At 39.4% G+C, this 20,426-nt stretch overlaps 1 protein-coding gene across 1 annotated transcript; it reads left to right on the forward strand.

The window, feature by feature from the left end:
• Positions 1-290: 290 nt before the first annotated feature.
• On the forward strand, positions 291-20,229 carry HADH (hydroxyacyl-CoA dehydrogenase). The gene is made up of 8 exons (XM_050896063.1): positions 291-419; positions 4,152-4,280; positions 5,789-5,946; positions 10,786-10,912; positions 13,797-13,886; positions 15,410-15,482; positions 18,583-18,699; positions 19,751-20,229. The coding sequence occupies exons 1-8, from the start codon at positions 291-293 to the stop codon at positions 19,867-19,869; spliced, it is 942 nt and encodes a 313-aa protein (XP_050752020.1). The 3' UTR covers positions 19,870-20,229.
• Positions 20,230-20,426: the final 197 nt, after the last annotated feature.

Below are 20,426 nucleotides of genomic sequence, written 5' to 3' on the forward strand. Positions count from 1 at the left end.
CAGCCGGGGGTTTTAACTGTGTGCGGCAGTCCTTCTGTTGTGCTGACCCTGGTGTTGCTACTTGACTCCTCGTAAGGAATCAAAAGCAGCGAAGGTGAAGGATTCGAAGCACCTCTCGCCGCGGCGGGCAGCCGGGCCCGGGGGCCGCCGCCGCCGCCCCCCGCGGCCCCCCGGGGCGGAGCGCGGCGCTCGCCCCGCCCCGCCCCGCCCCGCCCCGCCCCGCCCGCCTCGGCCCGGCCCGGCCCCCGCCGCCGCTTCTGGCTCCGCGCTCCCTGCCGCGCGCTTTCGCCATGGCCTTCGCCACCCGCCACTTCGCGCGCGCCGCCTCCTCCTCCGCCGCCACGGCGGCCGCCAAGAAGCTGATCGTCAAGCATGTGACGGTCATCGGCGGCGGCCTCATGGGCGCCGGCATCGCCCAGGTGAGCGCGGCCCGGCCCGGCAGCGGGGCGGGGGTTCGGGGAGGTGGCGGCGCCATGGCGGCCGTTGGGCGGCCGTTACTCGGCGCGTGCGGCGGGCGGGCCCCTTCACGTCTCGTTCGGGTGCTGGGGCTCGCCTCGTCGCCGGCTGGTCGGATGAGGTGGGGATCGTGCTGGCGCTCTGCTCCCTCAGAGGCTGCGCTGGCAGGGGCCGCCGTTCGTGCTCTGCGGCCAGCTGGGGCCCCGTCCCGGGCTGAGGCGGCAGGGGGAACCCCGGCTCCAGCCGCCCCGCGCGGCTCCGCCTCGCGTCCCCTTCGCTTCTTGCTTTCCACTTCGGTTTTTTACTTAAAGCTGAGCCCGGGTCCGATGTAGCGCTCTAACCTGCCCCCCAGCCAGAAGGGGAGAGCGCCGGAGAAGGCGAAGCAGTCAGTCTCCGCTCTCCTTCCGTTGAGGAGCGTCACGTGTGGGTGCCAGTTGCTGGCCCGGCCTTGCCAACTTGCTTGAGTCGAGTCGCCGCTCAAGTACTCTCTCTGAGTTGCAAGACAGGAGCAATATCAATAAAAACAGTAACCGCTTTTCTGAATATATTGTAGTTTGTGTTCAAATTTTTTCATGCTATGCTTTTTTCAGCCTGTGTTTGTGTGAGAAGCGGTGGCTGCTCTTGCACTGGAGGGGCGTATGCTCAGCAATGTCCGACAGTCCTGGTCCATAAACCAGCCGGACAGGCGTACCTGCTGGAGCATGCTCTGTGTCTCGCCCCGTCGGCCTGCCCTGTGCCAGGCACGTCGGGGAGCTAGCGTGGGCAGCGTGTGTTCATCACACCCCGAGGACGAGGGCTGCTGGGGGCGTGGAGGGAAGCACCCGTTCTGCCGTGTTGGCAGACTTCTGCGAATTTTGATTTTATTGCTGCGGAGGAGTAGAAAGTCCTGCTGCACCGCTGCTGTCCGGTTGCTCAACTTTCAAACTTTTTCTTCTCTTGCTAATCCACACATCTTCAGGTCAGACGGGTAGGCAAGAAGAACCAAGGTCAATGTTTTAAATTGTTTAAGGTGATTCATAAGACAATGTGTGGACTATTTGTAAACCAGACAGTGTGTAATAATATTTGGAAAATGTTGGTCCAAGAAAGAGGCTTCTTCTAACTTGCCAAGGGAGCAGATCAAGTGACATTTTACAAGATATTGAAGTAGAATACAGCAGCTAAAATGAACAATTAGCTGTCAGTCACCTGCAGAATTATGAAGTGGTTAATATTTAAATAGGACTTATTTTCCCAGTGTTTAATCTCAGGCCTTTGGCTTTCAAGTCATCTTTAACTTGATAGATTTGGGACAGAAAACTGAACAGTCCTGTCAGTGATTTAAGATTTAGATATTTACTTAATTCACAGAAAGAATCTGTTGCCCAAGATAACAGAGTAGCTCACAAACTTCACAAAGAGTAACTGGAGCATGCAGGCATCCCCAAGCAGAAACTGACAGGGAGATTGGAGTTCATAAATAGCAGTTCTCCATTTTAATGAATTAATGGTTTTCCTTCTCAGAACTGAAGATTTCTCACATTCCTGGCAAATCTCTAGCAGGAGTAATACAGGGGCTATTTTTTTGCTAAGGAATTAGCTAGTTGTTTATTAACTTGTCTGGTAAAAACACTCCTCTGTACCTTGATACTAGAGCTTGAGGTTTCCACTGAAGAAACCATCAAAGAACAGCTTTGAAGTAAGTTGTTCTCATGTTTGAGGAAGAGGAACACTATGCAAAGGTTATAATTCTGCAGGGAAAGTGAACTGATCTGCATGTTCTGTTAGACTGCACGTTTTCAGAGAGCTGCTTGTCAAGAGAAACATGTCTGGTATTTGGCAGTAACAGGGGTTGCAGTCTTCTACCACTGTTAAGGACCAAGGATTGTTTTGCTGACCATCTGCCTCCGATTTATGAATCCAAAATTATCTCAAAGCAGAGATGATTATAACACTGAGTTGGGTCTCCTCTGCACCCTATTAATAAGGCTTTCCCTCCCTTTTAGAACACTTAAGAAATTGTCTCTCCTCTTTCCTTGCTTTCTCATACTGTCAGGAGAAGCTAACCTTTGCTAAAATGTATGGCTGAAAGCCAGGAGTTTATAATTTCTGATTCTGCCACGTGAAAAGCACTTCTGTATGAGAAAAGCATTAATTGACTCCCTAGCGCTCTTGTGTTTCTTATTTAGTATTCTTAAGATCATTGGATAGTAGAGTCTGAGTGAGCGTGCGTTTGAATTGCAAGGAGATGGTATGACCTTTTGCCATTTTTCTTCTTTCCTGTCCATGTAAATATGGTAAGAATGAGACGGGAAAAGGGAGATGTGGATTCTTCTAGGATTTTTTGCCAACTGGTCAATGATGGTGTAATCATAAATGGATAATCAGTGAAGCATCTCTTATAAATGTGCTTGGTATTGATTTTTCTTCTGAAGAGTGGAGGGTCTTGCTTTGCTATTGCAAATGATCAGCAACAGATGAAGTGTTAGAAGTGCCAATCCAAGCTTGGTTTAAACATTTTTTTGTGATTCAGTTGTTTTTATGAAATGGCTACAGTGAAAATAAAAAAAAAAAAAGATGGATAAAGAAATGTCCAGCTGCAGACTGACACCTTGTTAAAGCTATACTGCTGCTGTCCAGAGGCAGTCTGGCATTTCTTTATTTGCAGGATTAGTGAGATGACTTGGATGAGAATAGCACCATGCTTTTGTTCAGGAGATATCTCTGTATTTTTCTTTTCAACTAGCTTTGTTGGAGTAGATCTTGTAGGCACAGGAGAATCTTTAGTCTCCAGGTACAAGGTTAGATGTAAAGTAAAAGTTTGCAAAAGGGAAGCTCCTAAATTGTGTGACTTTAAAAACAGTCAGTGGAGCCATGTTTTAACATCTGTTTTCCATAATTATTATATTACAACTCTGTTAGTTCAAGAATTCTGAAAATGAAGATAGGCTGTTGCTAACTAACAACAGAAACATAAATTAATGAATAGTGAAGTAACAGATAATGAACAGCTGATTTTTAATAGGCTTTTGCAGTGTGAGAAAGTGACATTGTATGTTTGAAATTAATTGAATGCCAACCAAAAAGACAACCCAATACTGCTGTCTGTAGCTGAGCTGGTTTGTACCAAGTACGTAGTAAGGGGAGTTTGCGGGCCATTCAGGTCTGTGCAGAGTCCTGGAGTGGCAAACATTTCACTGCTACTCCCAGCTCTCTGTCACCTTCCTGTTGTTGCAGGGACATGCTCATGGCCTAACAGCAGAGTTGCGTTACGCTATGTCCCAGGAACACAGGGTTAGCCATCCCTTATGCCACCCGCTCACCCTGCCAGCATTCCAGTTTTGGTCTCCACAGCCCTTTTTCCTTACAAGATCCAAGGATCACAGCTAAGCCGCATGCTCTTTTTTTTTTTCTCTAGCCATAGCCACAGAATTCAGCTGACTCCAGGCGCAGGTAGCGTTCTGCAGACAGCTCGGAGGAAAAATGGTTTTCTTCTTCCTTTTCCCTCAAGTTGTTTGAGACCTTTATTCCTTCCCCTCTGCCCCAACGGTGTGCAGGTTTTTATGATTTTTCTAGTAAAGTGCATAAGTCTTGATTCAATGTTCTTTAGCTCTCTCTTGCCTAATTCATTGCCTAGTGTATTGTCTGCCCCAGCACAAATCAATATGGTTGGTTGTTTTATGATATTGATGTTGAATCTTTTTTTTAACTTTCAGGTTGCAGCAGCCAGTGGTCACACTGTGGTATTAGTAGACCAGTCAGATGAAATCCTTAAAAAGTCTACACAAGGAATTGAAGAGAGTTTGAAGAGAGTGACAAAGAAGAAGTTTGCGGATAAGCCTGAGGTTGACATCTTCTTCTTTATTCCTCTAGGAAAACTTCGGAGAATAAAAACTGCCATACTGAAGTTCTGATATTGTTTACGCTTATGCATTATAGAGCATGTTAATGTAATGGCTTAAAAAGAAAACTTTTTCTAGTGTGCTGAAGAACTTGGATTTTCTTTTTTTGATTCAGGGAGGTTGAAAGATGTCTTACCTTATTTTCTTCCATTTGTAGACTTCAGCCTTGACATAAAGATTTAAAACAACTTGGTGACCTTTTAAAACAGATGCTAAATGTGAAATGGTGCCAAATTATTCATCCTAACTTAATAGCCAGCTATGTTTGAGCACTTACCTGGGAATGCACTGATTTTGTCCAAAAGAGAATAGTAACAAAATTGTCTTAATACCTTAGTAAGGAGTCTTCCCCCCCCCAAGACTTAGGCACAGGATTACTGCAAAGGAAATGAGAGTGCAAGTTTAACTACCCTGGAGTAACATGAATTAGATGTATTAGATGTGTAAGATACTTTGCGTTTACATTACTGAGTAAGACTTACATACAGCAAGTCACTGTGGAGCAGTTGATGTATCTAAATTTATATCCTAAGGGTTATTTTTGCTATGCTTGTTTCTCTAAATTCCACAGCAGATTCAATTCTTCTTTTGATACATATTAACGTATATAATATATACTGGTATTGATGATTACCAGCGTGAATGATGCAGCAGACAAAGGAAATGAAAAATGGGCTTGTTTGCATGAGGGAGTACAGAAGAAAAATTATAGTAATACCAGGATAACCAGAATATGCATACATACATAATTATGGGCAGTCTTTTAATCCAAAAGAAAATTGTCCACATGATGCTTGTACTTTATATATGACATTATATTCTAGCGTGCAGGTATGTTTTTACTTGTACTATGTCTCCATTTACCCTTAGTTCAAAGTCTTGCAGTTCTGTTTGATTTCTGTCCTCACAAACTATGTCAGTGATTGGCAGATTTACTAGTCAGAAAACAGAATATTTTTTCCCCACATTTGCACTGAAACTATAGTGAGTGTAGGCCATTTCATTTCCTGAAGTATTCATGAACTAGCACATACCTGTTCACAGGCGTGAAACCAGATAATCACTGAATGAAAACAATGCAAAGGTTTGAAACTGGAAAAGTTCCTCTTTATGGAGGGCAAGTCGAGGTTGTCTCAGAAACTACTGCTTGACCAACCAGTTGTTCACTCAGACTTATGCTGAAGGTTGGACTGCAGCAAATAGTCTTCCTAAAAGAATGAATTCAAAAGTCTCCTGTTCGCTTCAAAGCAGATTTGATTGGCTAGCAAAATTTTGTCAGTGAAAGCACTGTATCTGTACATACTTAGAACTTTCTGACTGATTTGGAAATGTGGCAGACTGCCTGAATTTTTGAGGGCTCAAGACCACTTCAGAGCACATAAGGGGATTTTCATGTAAAAATAAATTAAATCATTGTATATAGACATTGCAACTTCTTGGAAATGTTTCAGGCTGGTGCTGAGTTCATTGAGAAGACCTTGAAGAACCTCACAACAAGCACAGATGCAGTAGCAGTGGTCCACAGCACGGATCTGGTGATAGAAGCCATTGTGGAGAACCAGAAAATTAAAAATGAACTCTTCAAGAGGCTGGATAAGTTTGCTCCTGAGTATGTGTATTTTTCATGTTACATTTTTAAACTTAGATACCTTTGTATCTTCTGTTTTTATTCTTACACCATTAGTTCTGCATTTTCTTAGCTGCCTTTTTAAAAAACAGGAGTTTTTCTCCCTTAGACTAATTCCAGACTGTCATGTGGTATGGAATAGTTGTGCCAGGTGCATATGTTACAAATACTTTCAGGTGTATTCACCAGGTTTATTTACTTGTTGCATTGCTTCATTTGATGTGTTTCAGGGTATGTTTAGTCATAGAGCTTGTCCATCTACTCAGCAAGTTCAAATCTAAATCCAAATGCAGATGCACAACAGTAGAATAAGCTTGTGCTGCTACACATGGGGTATGGTTAACATACGTGTTCCCATATTTAAATAGGGAATTGGGATGATAAAATACTTGTTTTCAGCGTGCCTGGCATGAACAAGTTTTAAGAAGTCTCAGCCTCTTAGCCGTAAGTCAGAGTCAGCTCAACAGTGGCTTAAGTGAACTAAGTTTACTTTGTATTACAAGATTTTGGAAATAGCTCATTGCTGGTTATTGTGTGTGAGGTAAAAGTGTACATAATTTCTTTGTGTGCCCTCAGTTACTTACAGTCCCTGGAACTTTCTTTGAACTGTGTTTGATAACTGTTGGAAGTTACTGTTGAATTGTATCCAAACCCAAAAATGCTGTTAAGCTGAGCATGCAGTCTCAGAAGCTTGATCCTTGTAATGGATGACTCAGGATCACAAGACCTTGACTGCTTGCAGGTTGAGGTTTTAACTAGTACAGTTACATCTGGGGGTATTGGCTAAGAGGTATTCTAGACTGTCTAAAGAACTAGGCGAGCTGCGGCTTGAATATAATGTCAAGGGAGAAAAGATGTTATCATTAGTTGACTTCAGCCTGGGGAGATTGTCAAGCTGTCTCATATGGTCGGTAATCAAAATTACCTGGTACTTCTGAAGACAATAAATGATCCCGAACAGCCATGCACTGAACACGGGGTAACTTGCCATTACCCTTAATCTGACAGCCAAAAGTAAGTAGCTGCCTTTGGCAATTATCAAGGTACCTTGTCATGATTAGATTGTGCTTATTTTGTGAAAACAGACCATTGGTTGCCTGAGTCTTTGTCCATATTCCGCAGAGAAAGCTAATGAGCAAATTAGAGTGTACTAAATGGCAAACTGTCTAGAACCAGTCAGCAAGGAAAGTGGGCACAGGGACTTGGAGCCTCATTTAATGATATGTATATTTGGAACACCTGAGGCTATTTTTCATAAGACTGAGCTGTTTATAAGCATAGCTGCCTTGAAACATCAAATTGTACATTACAGAGTGTTAAAAGATACTGGGAGTTGTTCAGATATGCTCCTTCCTGTGGCAAAAGGCATGATTTTACAGGGTTGGGAAAAATGACATTAGACAAGAAGCCTTCCTTTTTAAGAGGAGAATTGGAAATGATGATAAATATACAGATGTCTTAAATGTAGGATAAAGAAAAGGGAAGTGAATGGTGAAGAATATGGGTTACAGTGTAGAAAGTCTAGATGAAAAGAAAGAAAACCTAGTAAAATAGTGAAACGTAGTAGCCAAGTGTTTAAAATATTAGCTATTAGATACAAAGGGTAATTTGTAATTATGTGAGGTGTATAACATTGCAGATCATTTAAGTAGCATGGGGAAAGGCAGAAATGTCTAGTGAGTGTTTTTCTGTGCGTTAGCAGGAAGCAGTAGGCTTTATTCATCCCGCACGGCACTGCGGTGGAATGGAAAGCTCTCCCTGTCAGTGCAGGCGTCCTGCAGCCTTCGCTAAGATTCAATGTTTCAAAATTTCTAAAACTATTATATGGACTAACTGTTGCGCCAGCTTAGTGGGGGTGGTGGACTTGTGGTTGATTGGTAACGAAGACAAGATTTGTTTAAAGATAACTTTGAGGCTCAGGAGAAGCTTTGCTTCTGTGGGGCCCTGGGCGTTGGTGGCACTGTGAAGTGTATGTTACAGGCAGAGATCATGAAAGACCAGGCTTCTGAGGAGGGGAGGACTTGTGTTAATTCAAATGTCGGGACTTACCACGGGGGTAGCTGATAGCTGATCGAAATGTAAGGGGCTGTGTGTTACAGTTGCTCAGACGAGATGATGAATTATGCGTTTGGAACATAAGCTGTGTGAAACCTTGCATTTTTCTTCTTTTCTACTGTGTCCCATGTCTCATGTGTTTCCTCAGATGCAACAGCTACATGTTTGTCTCCCATTTTTGCACTATGATGTCCTCTCCAATGAAGATAAGTCTGGGGACAGCACAAAACCAAAGTGTTGCATTAAAAAACAAAACCACAATTAACTTAATTCCTCTTCCTTTTTCTGTATAAAAGAATTAGAATTCCTCTGAAAGTGGTCTATAAATGGAGCGGGGTGGGAAAGCTATTCTTTATTAAGAGAAGTTTTATTCGGGGTTGGGGAGTGAATTTCTCTCAAGTTTTCAGTGAAAATGTAATGAGCTGGGAGGGTTTGGCAACCTCAGAGAGCAGTGGGAACTCAGGGTATTCTTCATCTGATTAACTGTCCAGGTGAAACGGTGAGTGCTGTTTCTTGGATGCCATCAGTCTGAGAGCATACTAGTTTATGTTTTTAGAGCTTTGCAAAATTGCTTGTGTATGTTATATTCCTCTCAGTGTTATCCTCATCCTCCTAATATGGTAGTTGTTACTGTGTTACATGGTTGTCATCTTCAGAGCAGGTGATAAAGCATTGCTACCCACTCTTCAGTTCTGTCTTCCTTTTCTTGAATTGAGTCAGTCTCACGTTTCCATTTTGCAAAGGTCAGGCTAGGGTTTTTGTAGAATATCCCCGTGTTCTTTTTGGCTTTTAAGCATTTAAACAGTGCAGCACTTTTCCAAACAGCATCATAATGAACATGACAAAAGAATTTTTGGGTATTCGCTTTAAGAGCTCTTGCCTACTTGCCTTCTCATTATTTCTGGGTGGAGGGAATGCCCGTCAACATCTCTTGGCCTTGGATTTATCTTTAGATGTGGAAACTCAGCTGGGAACTGGCCAGTGGTTTTCAGCTGTTCACTGTGTTAGAATCAGTGTGTTATAAAACTGTTACAAAAGAAGTGTTGTTCAGTGTTCACTGTGTAACGGAGCTGGACTGTAAGAGTTTTATTGAGATGGTGTGTTTCCCTCGTGTTGGACTCCGTTTTTAATGTCTTCCCCTGACCCACTAGATGGCACCAAGAGAAAGCACACTGGTGCCTGGAAAAGCATCACGAGGGCTTCACTAGCACTGTTGCTTTCAAAAGCCTTCCAACTCTGCTGTCACCTGAAGCATGCATTATGTAATTATAAGTCACAGAGTCATGTAAATTCTATTTTAAACTCACTTTAAATCAATTGGTTGGTCAGAGCAGAAAGTGTAAATAAAATGCCCTCGTACACAATACAAATTTAATGCTTTTTTTCCCAAGGCTTTATGTTATGTGAGGCTACAGTATTCACCCGCAGAAGTGATGCTGAGGTAAAATCTCTTACTTTAAGTGAACCCAGATACAAACCTAGCAATGATTACATCTCACAAATCAATGTGCTTAATTTTTATATGAATATGTGAATTCTTTGTATAGAGTGGCAGATTTTCAGTGGAGATAAGTGTCTTTTGGATGCATTGACCTTGCAAGGTCAAAACTATGAAATACAGAATACTCTTTTTAGTACCTCACCTCAGAACAATATAAGGCCCACTTTATGGTGGGGAAATAAAAAAAGAATATTTGTAAGAAGTGTAAACAGGAATTTTCAGGATTTTTTATTTCCTTCTCCGTAACAAATTCTCAAAAACTGAGAAAACATAATAAAAATGGAAATCAGTGTGGTTTTTTTTTATCCACGAATGTTTTCTTTTAATGCCACTACAAGACGTCCCCATGACTTGGACATAACTTTTCTGAAAGCTCTGTTGTGAAGCTCAATTATATCTTAGTGAAATGTAAGCAAAATACTAATATAGATTAACATTTGATGAGTCCAGTAGGATAACTTTTTGAAAGGTCAGTGGGATACAGCTCAGAATGGAAGGCAGGATTTCATCTCTAATTTAGTTTCTGATTTTTGTGGTTTGAAGAAAAAGCCATTTCTGTAAGTTTTCAGTGTGATGTCAATATAGCAGGACTGTTGAGGTTCTGAGATATTTCTGGGGGGGAAAAAACCCCAAACCATTATAAATTGCAATTAGTAGATCTGGTTTATGTCTGGAAGAGGACTTCATATGTGTCTTAAAATTCTTGTGATTTTGTGTATCCTTTGCAGTGTCCTATGCGTGGCAGTTTTTATCTTTTCTCTGTTTTTTTCCATCAGCTCTTTGCTCTGGTGGCAGGTTTGCTCATCACATCTACCATTGATCATTTAAAAAAAAAAAAAAATAATTCAAATTTTTCTTAAGGCTCCAAAGTGCATTTTTGACATGACAAATGATTGAGTTTCCAGAGATGTGTAAATGATTAGCAATAAAAAATGCCATTGGGTTTCCAGGATTGCTGAAGGAATTACCTGGAATAGATTTGGGGAGTTAACAAAAATTTTCTACTTACAGTCTTTTTTCCGTCACCTAATACAAGTATTCAGCATACTTATGTGGGAGTCAGAAACTCACACAGCCCTTCCAGTGGTTATTTCATCATTGCTGTACTTATACCTCAGCAAAAGGACCATGGTAATCTGCAGGGATATTTCTGAGAATTCTGTGGATGGTTAGCCAATTGATGTCTATTTATGTTTAGTGCACCAATCTCCTACTGTCAGAAAAATAGCTATCATTTATGCAATCCATATGTTTCATTTTTCCAGGCATACAATATTTGCAAGCAACACTTCATCCTTGCAAATCACGCAGTTGGCTAACTCAACCACCAGGCAGGACCGATTTGGTGGTCTCCATTTCTTCAATCCTGTGCCTATGATGAAGCTTGTGGAGGTGAGTGTCTTATCATCATAATAACCACTGTAGCACAGCAATGCAGTTGTCATCACTGAGAATTCAGTTAGATGAAAGAGTAGATCTCAGTTTGGAGCTCTTCTGATACGGAATAAGCTACCTATAGTGATAAGAGGATGGTGCAGTCTCTGTTGAGGGGCAGGTTAAAGAGACAGAGGTAACTCCTTCAGTCTCAAGGCTCCGAAGTTCTCCACTGAACTGCCAACAGAGGTGCTGTTTATAGTGATCACTTCAGGCGTGCAGGCAAGCTGATTAGTAAGAACTACTGATAGCTTAAACAAAATCATTTGATGACTGACAGAGGAATTTGGTTGTTAACAGTGTAGAAATCGATAGAAAATTACGTGAGGTGAAATCTTACTGCCTTGTGACTTTTGAAACAAAGTCAGTCATGTTTGTTTCAATGTTCCAGATTATTTGTCTGGAAGTATTACAGTATTTCCCAGCCTTTAAGGAAGTGTAAAAAGAAGGTTTTAAATAACTCTTCAGATGTCTTTTCTAAACACTCTCTTTGGCTACATCATGCAATTTCTAATAATAATGCAATGCAGAGCAGAATAAGAAATAATCTGATATAAGAGTTTATCTGAGCCTCCAAAGTAAAGGTCACATTGCAGAAAAAATGACAGGTCTCTTCTTTTTCTCACATTCCCCCGTTATGGCTGACCTTGATCAGCTAGAACTTACAAACTCTTGAGTAAGCGAAAATAAACTTTGCATTTTGGCCGCTCTGCCCAAAGTTTCATGTACTTTGTGCACTTAAATGCTGTAAATCTTTTTCCTCTGTCCCATGAGTGATTAGTTCTAGTATTGCTTTGGTGACAAGCACGTCAAATATGTTATGCTTGCCTTTTAAACTCCTGAGATTCACTTTATTATATTTTTTGCTTGTTTCCCATTAAAATACATATTACGCAGTTGCTTGCTCTGTGTCTTTGAATGTATCATTCTCTTCCTCCCCCTTTTGAAATGTTTGAACCTTTTGGCTGAAATGAACAAATTTGATTCAGAGTGTGGTTGTCTGATGAGGGCTCAAACACTTGCAAATTCTCTCTCACTAACTTCTGTACCCGTGTGGATTTTTTTTTTTGTTTAGTATTGCATCCTGTGTATTGTGACTAAATGCTCTGGGGAAATGTTGTAAGAAGGAAAGGGAGGAATTCTGTAGGTGTTGTCAGAGATAACAGAAATCTTTAGCATAATTCCTTAGGCTAACATAGGCTTTATTGATTTCTGTGCTAAGAACTACTTGGTGGCAGTAATTTATTTCTATGGATGAAATGTTCTATGCCTTGTCTCAAGCCTAAAACAAATCATAGTCTGTAGCAATCTAAACTAAGCCTCTGTGAGATTTGAAAAATACAGAAGATATCTATCATAGTTTGTAAAAAACAAAACAGAGCAATCCCTGTCTTTATAATTTGTGGGTTTTTTTCACCTGACTTATGAATGCCCTACCCCAGAGTCACTCCAGTTGATGAGTAGTATTTGAAGAACTTTAAAACACAGAAGCTGTGCTTTTAGTGACTTGATCTTGAAATGTGCCAATATTAGTAAATAAATACACTTTTTAAAGCTTTGCTTTTGTTTCAGATCTACTGCTGTAAGTCAGGATTGGCATTGACAAACACTGTAGAACAACATTTTCTATGTAAAACAGATGTTTCAGTTTGAAATAATCGGGGGAAGATGAAGAGAATTGCCCAAACTATGAAAGATATTACTGAAATTGCCAGTCATGGAGGCTGTCCTTCTTGGGTCACAAATCTGCAGTGCCTTTGAGTCTTATCTACTCTTTTCATAGCTTGTTGATCTCATGCTCAGAACAACGTAGCTTTGAGGGGATTTTTTTCTCTAATAATCCAAAAGGCTAGTGCTATTGTTTCAAAATTCTGAAGTGTATATTAAAAACTCATTCTTGAAACTGTTGCAGTCTTATGTAAGTATCTCAGATATTTTTATCTAATATCTAACTAAAAGAACACTATTTTTTTGTGCTGAGAAACAAGCCTTTTCCTCACTCCTAACAGTGTTTTTTTGTGTTGGCCTTACGTCAGTCATTAGGATGGGGGGAAATCTCTATGTGACTTAGTTGTATGAACAAGGAGGTCAGCCTTAACTGCATATGTATAGCAGTTTTCAGTTGCTGCACATGGAGGTCAGTTTCAACACGAATATCACAACCCCTTCAGCTTCTGCAAGTCTTTTTTTTTTTTTCTTCTTTTTTTTAAGGGGGGGAGGCAGGTTAGGTCCCTAATAAATGACTTAAAGCATCCAAACTCCAGTGAAGTATAGAAAATATTACGTGACAAGTGTCTCAATTCTGAAGAAAATCAACATGGAAACATACTACTCAAAAGCTAAGAGGCTGTCACAAATTTGAAAGATAGATTTTAAATTTTCTTTAGAATTAAACGTCTGTGTCATGTTTACATTGGGCACAGGGTAGATGTTACAACCCTTTATATCAGGAACTATGTCTGTTAATATGGTTCTCTAGAGTGATGCCATCGTGTTTCCCAAGGCAACAAATACTATGTAGCTTTTAAAGTTGTTTTGTTATACTATAATCTCTAAATGTGATTCCAAAGGATGGTCCCTTTTACCATCCATACTGGCTGAGTGGGACAGTGTCTTAAAGTAACACATAATTTCAAAATGTGCAAAATGTTGTATCTATCTTTAAAATAGATTTCTGTGTCTGTTACATATATATCCACTGAAATTGATTTTTGCAAAACAAATGTTTTGTGAATTTCTGGAATAGTGTTCTGGATTACAGTTTAATCATTGCTGTACTGGGAAATGAGAGAGATTCTGCTCATAAATGTGCTTATGCTCTCCCTACATTCCCTCTGCCCAGGTCATCAAGACTCCAATGACCAGCCAGAAGACTTTTGAATCGCTTGTGGATTTCAGTAAAGCAGTAGGAAAGAGTCCTGTCAGTTGTAAGGTGAGTACATTTTGATTGTATAGTGTTCAGAAGGTCTGTTCTTGAAAACTGTTAATTTTAAGGTGGTAGGTTTTAGTAGATGCAAGAGCACTTCAAGAATTTCCAGGCTGCTTTTTGTCCAGTTTCTCTTCCCTATTAAAAGCATTTTGACAAAGAAAACACCCACATTTACCACAAATTCCTCAAAGTAGAGTGACTCTAGACATCTTGTCTAGAGCAGCAAAACTCACAAGTATCAGGGTTTACAGTTTTTGGTTTTTCTTTTCCAGTCCTGCAGAAGCCTGGACTGGAGAGCTTAAGCAGAAGTTCATCTTTAGCCATGCTAGAGACAAGACTGCTACCTCTTGTACTGTGAGGCAGTTGGATGAGTCCTCCGTGGTGTGTGCTCATTGCAAGTTTTTCTTAAGACTGCAGTAACTAGACCCATATTAGTCTTCATTGCTTCGCAGCTTTGGTTTTTTTCTCTAGAGGAACACCCTACTTCTTAAGCACGCTTTTTCCAAATCCATTAAGTTGTGGTCTGGGTAGCTTTATGCAAACTATTGCCTTGAGTTTCACAGCCCCCAGGAGACATTTGGCCATAAAAAGAAGGGCCTGCAATCCAGTAGTTACCAGTAATTCACCGTCTTAATTCTGGCTCTACTGCTACATTGCTGTGTGGCCCTAGTTGACTTTTTCCCTGTTTCTGTCACAGTTTTGCAGTATGTAATGTGCAGAATATATGATGAATTATTGTTATAAATTAGCTTGGGTAGAGAGTAATGCAGTCGCCATGTCTGAACCCCCTTTTTTTTTCCTTTTTTTTTTTTTTTAAATTCCTGTTTGTAGAAGAAAAGTTGCTTGGAATTCTCTGGATTAAGTATTGAGGCAAAATGGAATGAACAATAAACATCTAAAACAGTAGTAGTGTATGAAATAATACTATATTTGCAAAGCTCTTTCTCTTTTCTTTGTATTGTTGCTTTTGATTAAAGCTTGTGTAAAAGAAGATCTGTATCTGTTATCTTCTTCTGACAGCATGTATCTTATCTTTTCATTGATAGCATTGGTGTTTGCTGTTGAATTGATCCTAACTTTCAAAAGCATCGTTTACCAGTGAGCAGTGGGGGAGAAGGAGACTATTTAGCCAGGAGTGTTTCTAGTAGTGAAAACACAAAAAAACTGTTAGGGAAGAACTGCTCTTCTCTTATCCTTCAGGAAATTGTATCACCAGAATTTTGCTGAAGAAAAGGTATTTGCCAACTGGCCACATTAAATTCTTTTAAGATTAGTTGAGGTGGGCTTGTAGTAGCCTTATTGTTCTCAGTCGTGATGAATGTTTATGTGCCATTCCTTGTTTGTGAAATTCATCTTTTGTGTTTTAATATTGAGCAGATAAATCAGATGAAAAATACAGTTTAGAGAGTACCAGAAGTTGATTATTCAATAAGTGTCTTCATCCACTTGTTTAATTTGTCATGTAGCGTTTGAGTATAATACTGGTAAAGAACGTTTATTTAGAATCCCTTTTTTTCTTTTCCTAGGATACTCCAGGGTTTATTGTAAACCGTCTCTTGGTGCCATATATGATGGAAGCTGTTCGACTTTTTGAGAGAGGTACTTGTTGGGATATTGACTTCAGGGAATGTTGACGTATAACAATGCTAAATGTTATATTCCTTCAGAAAAGCCTTGGGATTCCGTCAAAACTTTCAGACCTTAAAGGCTGGAAGCGAATAGTGAACATCTAATATGAGCCAGTATGTATAGTTGGAAAGACCTTCTCTTCAGTTTGAAATGTCAGTGTATGCAGAGTTGGGAGGTACTAGTTAATGTGTGTGGGAAATTTCTGGTGGTGGAAAATGTTTCTGGTTTGGAAATGACAAGGTGAGTGTAGTGCCATTGTAAAAATATCCTCTGCCAACTGATCAGGAACCTCCCTCTCTCCATCCCAAGAGACGTTAATGAAAGTGGTTGAAAATCCTGTAATGGGACCATTTATAAAGTTCTCCTGAGTTCACTTACATTGGGCTTGTGAAATAAAACACCAATTTTCAGGTGAGGTAAGTACTATAATACTCAGTGTCACACTATGGTACTAACATACAAGTGATTTGGGCTCAACTATCGCTCCATAAAACCTCCTGTTCCTCTTCTATGTCCTTTTTTAGACATAGGTTTTTTAGAAACTCCCTTCTCTCTGCTGGCGTCTTTTATGTTAATAGTGAGGGTAAGTAGAAATAATCACAAATCCCCAAGGAACCACTAAATTTTTCAAAGCATTGATAATTGTTTTGCAAAGGAAACAAGCCAATAATGTAGTGGATAAAGAGGAAATTATGGAGTATAATTGCTTTTATTTCAAGTACTCTGCTCATAGCGCTGTGCTACTAAGAATGTAATTTGAAACATTTTGGTTTTGAAATCACTGCTTTTTTACAGATGAAAGCACTCCATCATCACCATTCCACCAAATATGCTTTAAATATTAAAAATCTCTTTTATAGCACATGGAAGGGATGGTTTGATCTCCAGCAAAAAAAATATAAACCAACACTACTTGTTTATCCATCAACAGATGTACCTAATTACATCTCAAAGGGAGAAAAGAGCAAATTTAGTGACTTGAAAGGCAAAGGCATGGATGCGAGGGGGCATTATTCTCTTAGAAAAAGTCACAATTTTAAATAAAGTATATGGGTGTTCCACTGTGTGTAAAAGAGGTGCCTTTGTTAAGTGACATATCTCATTATGCATATTTCAGGAGACAATAGAACTTTTAATTAAATGTAGAAGAAAACAGTCACTGAGATTGTATGTTAAAATTGACTGTTTTATGCCTGCGCAAAACAATATTTTGATTTAATCTTTATTCTGTTTGTATTTTGTTCAACAGTATGAGATTTCCAAACTTGTTAAAGTTCATTTATGAATTTTTAACTCTAATGAAATCTATTTAAAAAGCTGGTTAATGTTTTGAAAAGCCTGATGGCTGTCTTTGAATTCATATTTTCTATTGAATCAGGTTAAATTTTTATCATATCCTTTGCATTAATTCTCAGAGTAGACACTTGAGCCAGATTGTCATCCACATTAGTATGAAATTGGGTCTTTTTCCTGGCAACCCCAAGCACTGAAATACCATTTTATTGGGTCCATCCTTGAGTCTTTATTTATACAAAATCTCCTTGGGTTAAATGTGTGCTTTTGCATAGGCAAAATACCTTTAGTATATTAACAGTGATTTAAACAGGGGGAATATTATAAATATTAATGTATGGTGGCCTGTACTGCCCTATTCTTAGTGGAAAACCAAAAAAGCAGTCAGTCAAGTTTCTATGGGAGTCTGCTTTATAATAGGAGACTAGTATGAACTAGGAGTACAATCCTTGTTTGCCCTTTTACTATTTTTGTGTTGTAACACTACTGTATACTGTCAAGTGGCCAAGTCCCAAGTTTGACAAACAAAGTGGGACAAATCTGTTGATAAAGGAAATATTTACATCTGCATCAACTTCAAGTGAGTTGAGGATTTACGTGTGTTTGAATTTGGGGAACTGAAATTATGTTAGAATTAAGTAAGGCTACTTTTCCCAGTTTCTAAGAAATAAAATGTGGTTTAAAAAAAAATAAATTGTCAGCTTTAAAGAGTGAAAGGAGATATATAAAAATTATTACTTCATACAGAACTTTCACTGAGGTTGTTGCCTTTACAAGAGATTTTGAAAATTTATTTCTAAGATTCTCTGATCTTAGGTGTATAAATTGCATAGGCTATGTCTGCCAAGCTTTTGGACACCCTGAATGCCTGTACACATCGAGCATGGAGATTACTTAACAAGTACCTCTGGGGTTTGTTTAACTTCGTCCTTTTTGTAGGATCTGCAAAGCAGTGCACTGCCTTTATCAAGATATATATTAGAAATAAGCAGTAGAGGTGCATCTGCTTTCATGACAGTATACAATATGCATTCCCAGTAAAAGAATGAGGTGAATATTAACTGTGACAGTGTGGCAATGCAGGATTTGTATTTTTATAGGCACAGACTGAAGCAGAAGTAACAAATTTCTGATAATTTTGATTTTTTTTTTTTAAATAATTTTGGAATTCACAAATGTAACTGCACCTGCACAGTCTCTTCAGGTCACTCCTATCTGCCATCTCTGATGCTGATGGATATCCTCTGGTGAAAGTTGCTGTAACTAAGCGTGTTACTCAGCTGCTACCGCTCCCCTCCCCGTGCCTCCCTTGTCCATCAGCTGGATATCACTTGCCTTCTGGCTGTTGTAGAGTAAGAGTAGCTCTGTCTTACACATCATTCAAAAGCTGCTGCTGATCTCATGAAGCTGAAATTGAGATCTTTCCTTACACTATTCAGCTGCCTCTAAAAGAAGCTCGATTCTTCACAGTGACCAATTCTTCCTCTAGTCTTTCTGATAGGTTGAGCACAGTAGCTGTGGCTCCATCAATAGCATAGTGATCTATATTGAAATGCAAGAGGAAGCTAGAAAAATGGAAAGCAGGCCTGCAGGGTGCTTTTTTTTTTTTTTTGTGAGAGATTCAGCTTTATACTCCAGTTTTTGTGGTTCTGAAACATGCAGATATTTCTGTGAAGAGCTTCACCAGGGTGAAATAACACCCTGTTAATTATTTATAAGTGGTGCCAAGCAGATGCAGAATCTACTCTGTTCATCAAACTGTCAATCTTTTCTCTAGGAGATGCATCAAAGGAAGATATTGATGTTGCTATGAAGCTTGGGGCTGGCTATCCCATGGGTCCATTTGAACTGCTGGACTATGTTGGGTTGGATACCAGTAAATACATTATAGATGGTACTGCATGCTTATTTTCTTCTATTTTTCCTCTCTTTAGCTAAATTGTAGATTAATGTTCTAATGAAAATCTGGCTCTTAATTAGTTTAAACTGAATGTTTATGGCACAGCCTTTTAAATGTTGAGGAGAAAGGAATGAGAATTCAGCTCAGAATGCTGTATGAGTACAGTATTTGTACTGTATGCCTGTACCCTATGTACATGGGGACAGAACAGTGGTGGTTTTGCTGACTTTATCAAGTTCCAGTGGAAAATAATAATAATATTAGTGGAACTTTCTGTAACTAAAAAGAATCAGTGGGAAGAAAGACATGTACTGGAGGTAAGAAATTCTGATGAAAAGCAACAAATGTTGAGACTCTCTATCCTTTTTCTGCCAGCAATGTTTTCATTCTCAATTAATAGGAAACCCAGTAAATACCTTAAAAGATGCAAGTATACCATTTCCCTTTCACTGCAGTTGATAAGTGGATGAATGTCAGTACAATAACAAAAAAAGACATAATTGGTGACGGCTTGTTGATGGTTGTTGCATTTATTTTGAATGAGCAGCTTAAATATTGTCGAGGCAGAATGTCACTTTCAAAATGGCATCTGCAATGAAACCTCTTTTGCTTTTAGCCAGTACTGTGGAGTAGTGTTATATTGTTCTAACTGACCATGTCTTTCGCAGGTAGAAATTCAACTTGGAATATCTTTCCACTTGAATTTCTTTTCAGCATAGCCTTTGTTTTATTTCATTGTACTTAACTATATTTTAAAAGTTCTCCTTAATTTTTTTTAAAGTACTAAAAATCCTCAGTCCTGGAGATTATAAAGTGTTCAGAGTAGACTATGCCTGAAGGCTAATTGCTAGATTTGCTCATAATCATCAATACTGATATGTGCTTTATGAAGCTGTATTGAAGGGTCTCAGGGAGTCTAGAATAAGTTCCAAACCTCCTTCAGTTTTCTGACCTCTTAATGTTTTTCTAAGGAGATGCAGATCTCTATTATCTTTGCTTATAAACAGAACTGTTACTAATTCATGCACTTCTTTTCTTCCTCCAGGATGGCATTCATTAGAGCCCAACAATCCTCTTTTTGCACCCAGCCCACTCCTGAATAAACTGGTAGAAGAAAAGAAGCTGGGTAAGAAGACTGGAGAAGGATTTTACAAATACAAATGAACTCCAAACCTCAAGAGGTGTTAAACTATCTGTGTATGCTATTCAGCATTGCTATATTACAGGTGAATTCTGTTTAAACCTTTCCAAGGATGGCAGAAGCTGCATTTAGAACGTAACCCACCTCTGAACTGAGTGATTGCACTAGTTAACTATTTCTCTGGTGAAAGCTTGATTTGGTAGATTTTTTTTTTCTTATAATTCTGAAAAGCTTTATGTGTACAGTGCCTTCATGCAAATGTTGATTTTTCAGGTGCAGGACAGAATGACAAGTGAATTTATGTATTTGAAACATTATATTAATGAGAAAAATCCTAAAAATAACCGCACTTTCTTAAAAATAAAATTTTCAACAATTCTGTATTGAATGTCATGGCTTGCAGTTGATGTACTTGATTGTAGTCCACTGGGTGGCAGTCTCTTTTCACTCTGGCAAATGTAGCGATGGAAAGGCAGTAAGTTGTTTTGTTAGGATTTTTCTTAAGTGCAGTGCTAATCTGTACGTGTAAATTACGGTGCCTTGAACAATAACGTTTTGAATGTCATATTGTTTAAAAAAA

The sequence above is a fragment of the Gymnogyps californianus genome, chromosome 4 (assembly GCF_018139145.2).
Source record: "Gymnogyps californianus isolate 813 chromosome 4, ASM1813914v2, whole genome shotgun sequence".
Classification (NCBI taxonomy): domain Eukaryota; kingdom Metazoa; phylum Chordata; class Aves; order Accipitriformes; family Cathartidae; genus Gymnogyps; species Gymnogyps californianus.